This window comes from Saccostrea echinata, unplaced genomic scaffold, assembly GCF_033153115.1.
Source record: "Saccostrea echinata isolate AGI-Se365-2 ecotype Australia unplaced genomic scaffold, CSIRO_AGI_Sech_v1 ptg000036l, whole genome shotgun sequence".
NCBI classification, from domain to species: Eukaryota; Metazoa; Mollusca; class Bivalvia; order Ostreida; family Ostreidae; genus Saccostrea; species Saccostrea echinata.
The window spans coordinates 7,060,746-7,072,128 of NW_026889785.1; the positions used below are offsets into that span (position 1 = coordinate 7,060,746).

General features: G+C 35.0%; 1 protein-coding gene and 1 pseudogene across 1 annotated transcript; one reads left to right on the plus strand and one right to left on the minus strand.

Moving 5' to 3' along the window:
• Positions 1–228: 228 nt before the first annotated feature.
• LOC133199884 (uncharacterized) lies at positions 229–4,359 on the minus strand. Its single transcript, XM_061335699.1, has 6 exons — positions 4,280–4,359; positions 3,338–3,475; positions 1,904–2,553; positions 1,630–1,769; positions 1,152–1,333; positions 229–930 (listed from the first exon to the last, which is right to left on the minus strand). The coding sequence occupies exons 2-6, from the start codon at positions 3,462–3,464 to the stop codon at positions 431–433; spliced, it is 1,599 nt and encodes a 532-aa protein (XP_061191683.1). The 5' UTR covers positions 3,465–3,475; positions 4,280–4,359; the 3' UTR covers positions 229–430.
• Positions 4,360–9,960: 5,601 nt separating this feature from the next.
• LOC133199953 (uncharacterized) lies at positions 9,961–11,023 on the plus strand (annotated as a pseudogene).
• Positions 11,024–11,383: the final 360 nt, after the last annotated feature.

An 11,383-nucleotide genomic window follows, 5' to 3' on the forward strand; every position in this document is an offset into this window, starting at 1 on the left:
GGGAACTATGAGTATAAGTTGGATTACCACTTGTAGAATTAAATCCAAGTTCCTCTAAAATACATTTAATATAATGAGCCTTACAAACAAAGACAATGTTGTTACCTGCTTGTAGTGATCAGACAATTAACTTTCATTTAAAGACATGAAAAACTGTGTAACAATATCAATAATTTTCTTGCACTTCGTAACTCTGACAGATTTGTTGTCACACTGCTCAGTGAATAGATTATTAATTCCATCAGGACTTCTAGAATGTGCTAATCTGAGACAATCAAAGTCTAGGCCACTACCTGCCACCTTCCTTGCCATTCTGACACTCAGAACATTTTTATCAATTAAACATTTTAAGGATGGAATGTTTCTATCTACAACTTTCTGGTAGTTATGGACACTCAAAGCATACTGAAATGTAAATGTAGAGGATGAATTAATGTTCATCATCACAAAAATGAACAGTGTCAAATAACCTTTGTAAAGCTGAAACATCCTCTACAGCATCATGTGCATTGTAAGTACAATTTAACAATACTTCTGATAAATGTTCCTGTCTATATGAACACAAATTGGGATGGACAAGTTTGAATAGAAATTTGGTATCTAAAAAACCTTGTACACATTTTGACATTCGATCTAACAGAGAGCAAGAATCTAGAGCATGAAAAAGAACATGAACATCAAAACTTTTGATATTGTGGCCAACTAAAATAACACTGCCTTGCTTCTCAATAAAGCTTAAAAAAGAACCAAGTGCACTTGAAATTGAAACAGCATTGACTTTCCTCTCCTGGTGATTGAGGATTCCATGATCAAGCTTTAGGCCAGTAACTGTGGAGGCAGAGGGTGTAATTTGCTTCTTAGGCATTACATAGGAAGAAAATGTCTCCTTCCCACAAATGGCAGCCACCTGCAGAATGTGTGATGTTCTTGCTGAAATAAAAAAGAATCAGCATTGACATTCATTAAATAAAAAAAAAAAAACTAACAAAATCAACAATGACATTCATTAACCTTTTTTTTTTCTTTTTTTTTTACCAAAATCAGCATTGGCTTTCTTTTATGATTTTTAATATATATAAGACAACTTTTTTGAAGTTTTCCTTAAAATCAATTGTACAGATTTAATTTAGAGAAATAGAATTCATCAATACCAAGTCCTGTTGTTTCCAGGTCAAAGAAGACAAAATTTTTGTCTTTGGTTGACAAACTCTGTGGTTGTGGTGCAGATGAAGGTGGTGGAATTTCATCAACTACAGTATTGGAATCAGAGATTCCAACTCCAGACTCATATGTAGGCCCCTCTCTTATCTCTTTACATGCTGTAGTCTGGCATCTATAAAGGCAATAAAATTTTAAATATCAATAACTGAGCTATTTGAAACTTCAAAACAAAATTGATTTTCAAAACTTATCAAGAAGAGCAAAGTAAATATATACAAGTATGCATGAATTACACAACTAATTTTTTTCTGTCTACATTTAATACTATCTTTATATACACCTTACAAAAATTATGATACAGTAAAGCTCTAGGTGTGTGACAGACTGAGTAGTCCAACACGATCAAACCCCACAAAGAGGTTGGAGGTAGAGTAATACTTTTAATAACTTTAAATTTTAAAATCTCACTTCTTGGCTTTCAGTTGCATTCTTTTCCTCTTTGCATTCTTTGTTCTTGCGATGGCTTTTCTCTTTCTTGTTTGAGAATCACGCAAATAGCAGAATTTCCTTGTGAGTTTTCCTGGGGAGAGACCAACTCTTCTGTTCACCTATTAAAAGTAGGATGTTATAATGTTAAAGTTCAATAAATAATATATCACTGACTCAATGGCGTTCTAAATATTCAATCTATGACATGTTAAGTTGTCATCATCACTCAAATGCAGAACTATATATGACTTACCTCAACCAGATATGTCTGCCCTGCATTTTTCTCTGCAACACTTGCTGCAACTCTGTAACTGAGGCTTGCAGATCCACCAAAGTGATGATTCTTAGGAGCTTTTAGGGAGACAGATTTGTTGAATGCTTCATTTGCTCGTGTACTTCCTGATCTTGAAAGTTTGGAAGTGTCCTTCAGTAGCTTGGAGCAGATAAGTTGAATGGACTCTTGAAGATGGCTGTCCTTGAGTGGTTTCCCATATGGGAAAGCAGAATATTTATGTTTCGGATTGCTGATACGGGTACACCAAGATTCATTGCAAGCACTGTGATCTCCAAAGGGGTGTCTGCTTAGTGCTTCCAACCCTCTCTGTACTCCCACCGGATTCCCTTTGTTTTGTGATATCATGTAATTAAAACATTTTACCAAGTACCGAAGTACTTTAGTACTCAGTGATCTGTGTTTTAATTGTAAACCATACAAATTTGAAGAGAAAATTTTCCTTATATGGTTTTTATCACTAATCTTTGTAATGTTTTTGTGGACGTTTCTCAAATGGCAAAAGGTAGTGGTGTCCTCATCTGCAACCACATTTGTTATGTTCACCCCTTCTTCCATTTTTCTGGAGACCATTTTAGCTACCATATCCTTTTCCATCGCCTTAGAGCTTCCTATATAAAAGAAGTCCAGTAAAGCTTGAGATGAAACTATTGTAGTTAGTTAAATGTTTTATGTGCTACTAGAACTGTTTATATTTTACAATATACACTCTACAACTCATTTCAAATGGATCATTTTGCAGAATTCCTTCAAATAAAGTCAAGCATGGGGTTATCAGATAAAAGTAATCTAATAAATAAAGTTACCTATGTTATTAGTGATGGGTATTGCCAAAATTTTTTATCGAGATATATCACAATTTAAAAACAATATCATGATACTACATTTATCATGATATTTTTACATATAATTTTTGCTATGATTTTAAATGAATTTCCATGATTTTTTTTCTAACAAATACAGTGTGAAAACATAACTTCACTTTTTCATTTTTATTTACATGTATATTACTAATAAAGCATGTTTGTATTCTTGGATGTTTTTGTTTTACAGTATTTTTTAAAATTCCTGTGCGTTGACATGTTGCATGTTAGTGTGATTTCGTGTTGTGGGAAGTTGTGTTCACTTGATGTGTTGTTGTTTGTAAGCGCAAAGGCCTGCTTTTCTGAAATCACTGGTGAGCTTTTGTAAAAGGCCCTATCTGGACACCATACTCATGGGATATATTGTTTCACATGTCTTGCACAAAATAAATTTGCTTGCTCTGTTTTCCACAAGTGCTTTCAAGCAGTTTTAAGTACATGCATTTGCATGATGATTAGTTATTTTTGAAAGTGAGAATAATAGAGAGAAAAGGATAGGTGGGTCAGTTCTCTCTCTCAGAAAATAAAATACCTTCCCAGTTTTTTCGGCAGTCGTGATCTTTGGGGTCTTTTCCACTTCTTGTAGCACTCTCACAAATTTTGCAGCATTTTGTTCGTATATCATAATTAATGATTTTACCTGTCTGAGATCCAATCATTGAGCAATGACCTAAAATTATTGTTTCAAATAAAAAGTCATGAAGATTGAGTTATCTAAGGAATGAATTTGTGATAAAATATATAAATAATAGGTCTGTTATGAAATACATTTGTTATAAAATATATAAATATTGTATACAATAGGTATAACTATTATAATTCAAAATAATTTAAACAATTGAAGTTTTACTGTGTTAAACATCCAACTCCTTTTTAAAAGAAAACTAGAGGTACTGTGAGCAATGAGCTCACTAAATGGTATCCCCTGCCTTCCATATGATTATAAAGGCAAGGTCCATGTTTTGCTCTGGGAGACCCGAATATGTGTCAGATCAAAAAGTAAAATAGGTGGTGCACAATTTACGGCCTCATGCGTCCTCCGGGGCATGGAGAGGATAAGTAAGTAAGTAAGTAAGTACAATGGCACTATGAAACAAAGATTCTGTGAAAGTTTCATTAAATTTCATCCAGTGGTATAGGAGGAGTTGCGGATAAGAGATGGGTACCCTCCAATATTATAGAAAGAATGGTAATGTCCATATTTTGCTCTGGGAAACCCAAAATATGTGTCCAATCAAAAAGTAAACAATGGCACTATGTAACAAAGATTCTGTGAATGTCTCATTAAATTTCATCCACTGACCAGTGGTACAAGAGGAGTTGTGGATAAGAGATGGGTACCCCAAAGCATAACAGACGGACGTACAGACGGAAGGATGGACAGATGGATGGACGTACACACAGACGGACATACCGATCACTATATACCCTCCCACTTTTCAAGTGGGGGGTATAAAAATTATGCACAACATACCAGAGAGGCTGTCAAAGGATCGCCCACTGCCTCGTTTCTGCCAACCTGCATCAACACTGTCTGTTAGCTCGTCTGTACCTTCATACCTTAAAAATCACAGGAAAGCCATCAGAAACATGAAGCTAGTTGGTTTTTCCCACCTTAATTGTGGTTAATCTCTTAAAATGAATATTTTATATAGTAATAGGTTACTGTGTTGTATATCTTTAGGAAAACTATTTTAAAATCTTTAATTGAAAATGATAGGATTTACTGCTTACAGGTAATATGTTAAAGTTGAATATATTTGAGAATAGAAATATTAAAATTTTAAATGACATCGTCTATCCATTTACATTCTGATAAACACATTATAACTTCATTTAAATCATATATATTTTAGTGTCCTAAATATTCAAAACCAAAATTTTCATATTACAATGGATGTGTTTTTCTGCATGTACATACTCTACAGTTGCCTGAATTTCTTCATGAAGGCTGCTTCTGGTAGTTTCTACTGCAATTTTCTCCATAACTGTTCCTGTTTCATTTTGTCTGTTTTGCAGTGTCCTAGAACTGATTGGGAGGATATTTAATGATGTTAAAAGTGTATTCACCTGAGAAGGCCCCATGCCTGTATGCACCATTCCTAAAAATATATAATTCAGATGTATTTATGAAAAATAGAATATATTCATGACAGGATATTAACCTGGTCCTTTTCATAATATACATGTACTGTAACTGAAAAATAAATACAAAATATGTACCTGTGGCAAGCTTGGTATTTGCATCCCATATCTTTCCATGGCGTTTTCCAGTTGCTATTTTATTTACATGCTGACATGTTGTGTTTTGACATTGGACTTTCAGGAATGAACCTAATCCACAAGTTAGTATTCCCATGGTATGAGAAAGATGGAGAGGAATGCCACAAACATCACAACCAGAGAGCCCATCTGCTAACACCCCTAACTAAACCACCCTTCTTCCTTCTCTCCAAGCAGTGTCATATCTTTAGAAAAAGTGTTATTTGCATTAAGTTAAATGATCAATAACAATTATGCACTGATCATGCAATTAAACTGAATCAAAATCCACTTTTATAATCCTATATCATAATTCATATATAAAGATCGAAATAAAAAAAAATATTTGGCAGTCAAAGCAATCATTACAAGTTCATATCATTTTAAACTATACTTTATTTATGCATTAAAAGTGAATAGGATTCAGCAGTTGAGCACGTTACATGTCACTGACATTGTCAGATTAACAGCTGATGGATTTGGTTATTATTTCCCTCGACCTCTTTTTCTGTGTTATATGTAGGCAACAATATTTTTGCCGAAAGATTTACATGTATGTATTAACACCTACAGAAAACTCGTTTCTAATAATTTATGGTCTTAGACTTAAGCATTACCTAGAATTTTCTAAGTCGTTGAAGAAGACGGGAACTTCGCTACCTGCCGGTTCTGGAACAATTGCATGTATGTTGTCATCATGTCCAGTCTCATCCTCGGTAGATCGATTGACATCATAATTATGGTCTAAATTAATCCTACTTACTGACCAGCGATTCGTGAGCAGCTGAGAATTTTGTACTGGGATATTTTCTTTGAGAAACCTTGTTTCTTCCAGCGTGTCATGATGCATCGATCATGATCGGTGATGTTAAATGACAGACGATTGTTTACATTTTACCGCGCTGATATACGGCATACATACATGTACGGCATATGTCGTAAACAGTATATTTCCGATAAATTATAAATATTAGAATAAGAAAGACACAAATGTTAGTTGTATATGTAATGTGTAACTCTTATATATAGTTTTAAAATATAAAACTATTCATTGACACAACTTTTTAAATTTACGACATTTATAACTACGGCGACCCGTTGTTGTTAAAATATCGTGAGTAAACAAGTACCTTAATCTCATACTTAAAATGTTTATCCTAGAGTACAGGGTGTTTCAACAAACATGTCCCGACTTTGGATATTTAAATTTTTGCCAAATCACAAAATATGTTTATAACAAAAATGCAAGTTTTACGGCAAATTGTTTAAAAATATGAATATAAGATATTATGACGTCATAATTACTTACTTAAGCATCAAAAGTTAGGTAGTCAGGTATTTTAAAAATGGGAGATAAAAGAGATTTCTACATTGATATTGTTAAACTGTATTACGCAAATAGAAAATCACCAACACTTGTTGAAAAGGAAGTATCCAGATGAAAAGCTTCTCTCTAGAAAACAGATTTTTCAGGTTGTGTCAAAATTTGATCAGTATTGGACTATTGGTGACAGAAGAAAAGACACGTCTATAAAGCCAAGGACTGGACGGTCAGATGAAAATATCGAAATGGTGAAGACAATCATCCAGGAAACACCACAGAAATCAGTGAGAAGACTATTTAGAGAACTTGATTCAAACATTAGTTCCTCATCAGTTAATAGAATTTTGAAATACGACTTAAAATAATCACCTTATAAAATTTCAATAATGCAGCATCTGAAAGATACCGATATTTTCTCCCGTCTTTGTTTTGCCAAGTGGATGTTGAAAAACATTTTTTTTTTAACCGACGTCATATGGTTCTCAGATGAAGCACATTTTACACTTGATGGACATGTAAACAAGCAAAACATGCGTTTTTGGGGAACTTCAAAGCCTGACTTTTATGAAGAGAGACCACTACATAGCCAGAAGGTAACAGTCTAGGCGGCAATGAGCAGTACCGGTATCATAGGCCCTTTTTTCAATGAAGAGGATGGTGAAACCACAACGGTAACACCTCAACGCTACCTGACTATTTTCTGAGAACCAAATTTCTGCCTGAGCTACCGTTCACGGTAGCTCAGTCGGTAGAGCGCTCGCTCCGTGATCGGGAGGTCGTGAGTTCGAAGATGGTGCCACTCCTCACACCGCAAATACCGTGCTTGAATGGCTGTCTCACAGGTTTGGAGAAAAGTTTATATCCCTTCGCTCAAACATTGAGTGGCCACCACATTCACCCGATCTAAACCCTTTAGATTATTTTTATGGGGATATTTAAAGGATCGTGTTTATTCACCACCCCCACAAGATACAAGCGCTCTGAAAATGACTATCAGAAGAGATATTAGATGTATATCCTTGGACTCTTGCAGAAATGTTATCAGAAACTACAGAGACAGAATGAAACTGGTGACGAAAAAAAACGATGGACATTTGAACTCGTTATAAAATGACGTCAGATCAAAACCTGCCTGTAGTGACCATCTTCTTAAAATGTCTGTCTTTAAAATAAATGATCTATCCTTTTTAAAACTCTTGAATTGATTAAATTGTATAACTTTGTTCTTTATTTTTCCGCAAACTTTCCTTTCATAAATGCTACATAACTTTTAAAACTGCAAAGTCGGGACATGTTTGTTCAAACACCCTGTATGTAAAAGTTATTTCCATTTGCACTTGCTAAAGTGAATGAATGAATTTGAGAGAAAGTTATTTTATGATGTATATTTATTGTTGATTACAAGATCAATATTAAATATTTGACAGAAGTAATTTAATGTTAATCAGATTATGTGTTTTTATGATGATCAAAGATATTTTTATTATTGTTCAAAGTGAGCAGTTGATATATTTTTTAATAGATAATATTTTTTAAATATTGTATTAAATTACAAATCACCATTCATACATGTAGACATTGTACAATAGACAATTTTGTGGGAAAGCCTATTCCCATAGAATGGTGAGATTGAGATTTATATGTTTTAAATCTTGAATATTTGACTATTATGGGAGTAATATGTAAAGGTTTATATATTCGAGAGTTATCTCCCTTAGATTGACAATGTAGATATAAACGATGATAATTCAATTATTATCTTCATGTAAAATAATGAAGATTGTGTGTGATAATTATTTACTTTTATATTGATTGTTGTTTTATGATATTTACAGGGCTATAAACATGATAAAAAGTTGCATGTCAGTCAACTGTAGAATAAATATATTCAAGAACCTTGACAGGAGTTTTGTGTCATTCCATACCCCTGTTACATTAAGATCAATGTTACATCATATTATCATATTTATTCCTAGGATGCTTCACAGAAGCATCTAAGTCATTAAACAGCTCTTGTTAATAGGTTAAATGTAAATATTTTTTTTATTCTTTTTGGATACCAAAATAAACAAGAGTCACGTGAATATAATACAACACTGTAAAGGATCCTTAAAAGTATAAAGAAAACTAACTGAAATATGAAGATGTTGCCCAAGAATATCAAACATAGTTTATTAATTTTGTCTTTAAGTAAGGCAAAGTAATAATCTAGTATAGTGCACAACCCTATATGTAACTTTAGTCGCCCGCGTGGCGCAATGGTTAGAGCGTCTGCCCTAGAGTCGCGAAGTAAGGTGTTGATCGCGGGTTCGAATCCCACTGTGGGACGTAGAGACCGGTCCTTCAGATGAGACCTTATAAACCGAGGTCCCGTGTCGCAGTAGGTGTTGGCACGAAAAAAATCCCTCACTGCTCAATGGCCGTAAGTGCCGAGTATAGGACAAATTTTGCAGGTCTCCATCGGCAAATGGTGGCGTCTCCATATGAGTGAAAAATTCTCGAGAGGGACGTTAAGCAACATACAATCAATCAATATATGTAACTTTGGCCCGATAGGGCTTGCAGTTACTTGCGAATGGACTTACCTAAAAAATTTAAACTAGTGTTATTGGTCTTGTATGTGATGTTATTACATCTCTCCCTATATGCTTAAAACCACGATGTGATGGCATAAAATGTTGTGAAAGAAACTTCCGCGCTGATCCAATGGGACGTCGGATTGAGTCTCTGCCTAAATTAAATAATGTGCAGAGGATTTTATTTGGCATGCTCGTCTTCAGTTTGGTGAGAAATATGCAAATACATGTGCCGACACTGCATGTACTTGAATCTCTAAGATTTCCACCAACTTCTGAACAAAGTTCATCTAAGTTCTTTTTTGTCATTCCAGGCAGTTAAAATGTCTGAATCCCATAAAGATTTTACGAAATCGACACAAGTGAGTTAAGGCGAGTTATGGGCGTTCCAATGCAAATGAAAAATGAAATAACAAAGCTTTCGACAGGAAGCCATGCCCACTTATGAGTGATTTGCATGAATCCTAAAGTTTAAGTGATTTAATCGATCAAATATATATTTTTTGTTTTTTAAAAAAACATAATAATGTTTTCTAAACTTCCTTCATTCGTTTTTAATCTGAATTATTCTGTTCCGTGTTCAAAATTTAACTACTGTGTTGTCTTTTGTTCGCGGTAGCGCTTGAAAGCAGTTGTGGAAGCTGGAAAGACGTGTGATATTTTATCAGTTTATCACCCAGTAAGGATTTGTCATCGGTATATACATTTTAAAGATGTATCATTTCGACCTCTGGCTAAAAACGTTAAGTAATTTGTACACACATTTGCTTTATTACATTGTGTTAATAACTGATAACTAGGCTGCTATTTGGGACTACACTTGTAGTCCTTCAGTGTTAACTGAAATTCTGAGTTTAACAGTAAGGTGCAGTAGCAGTGATCATAATTTCTAGCGTTAGCTAAATATTGGGCAATGTTAGTTGTGTATTGTTTGCGTTAGCAATTCTAAATTTAATATCATGTCCTTACAACATGCTTCATTTTACAGGCAAGATGTCACAGCCTAGGAAAAGGAGACGGGTTAAAGAAGGCTTAAAGGAGGAGGTCAAGGATATGCTGAAAGAAATGGTGGTAGAAGCATTTCCTACAATAGCGAGCAAGGTTGTGGCACAGCTACAAGAAATGAATAATCCATCCAACTGCTTGTCGCAATCTGCATCTTCATCTGAACAGAGCCATGCAGCTGCATCGGTACAACAATCCCTCCCTGGAAATGACATAATCAAAAGTCAGCAAACATCGACAGAAAGTGTCGACCAGACATCACATTCTATGTCTGAGACACCATCACAACAGAACCCGGCAACGTCATCAGCATAGCAACACCTCCCTGCAGATAATGTAAATCAGCAAACATCAGACAGTGTGAACCCGGTCCTGCAGTCCTTAAAAGGTAATGCATTCAATGTGACGGGCCCCGTACATGCAAGCCGTCCATTAAGACAGGGTATTGACCTCAAAATAAGATTTAAAATATGGGCAGAGGAGTATATTCAGCTAGGGTCCCTAATTTTCAAGCAAACCTCTGCCAAGCTTGAAGCTGTCCAAGGAAATGATAATTCATTTACCTTCCTTCTAAAGGAGCACAAGTATTTCTTCAAATCCCTCCAACAGTGGATGAACGCTTTTCATGTTTTTGTAGCAGTGTATTGTGAAAAATTCCCATCACAATCGCCTTGCTTAATAAAGTACATGGCAACAATTCAGAAACTCAGCAATGATGTCGGTGAAAAAGCAGCTTTCTACTACGATGAACAGTTTCTTTCTTGGAGAGCTGAAAAATCCTGCTCAAATGCCCTGGGACAAAAATCAATGCTGAACTTCACTTGGAGGCATTACAAGTTGGACGTAAAAGTTTAGACATGAATGAAAAAACTTACAAACAGAACAGAACAAGCAGCCCTTTCGTGGAAAAAGAAAGAAACCATGCTTCAGCTACAACAACAATAATGGGAACTGTGTTTGACCAAACTGTGAGTACGCGCACATCTGCAGCAGATGTTTTGTACAGCACCCAAAGAAAGAGTGCATCATGTTCTCAGAGCCCAACAAGTAACTCATTGCAAACTCTAGTAAACATCAAAACCCAGCAAGCCAACCTAGAAGGTGATATTGTTATAACCCATGTTGATGCAAGAGCATTAATGTTTTGGCTACAGGGTTCTGACTCTGAAGAAACAAAATTTTTGTAGGGTGGTTTTCATTATGGATTCAGCGTGCAGCTGGTCCATTTACAATAGATAATTTGTCTGTGGTCCAGAAACATTAATCTGGTCATTCTTTAGCTGAAATTGCAACATCTGAAACCATGATCGGTAAAATGAAGCATACTAGAAGAATTATCTATGCATCTCTAAATATGTAGGACATAAAGGTACTTGAAGGAAACCTGCTATAGAGGGTATTACATAAGCTC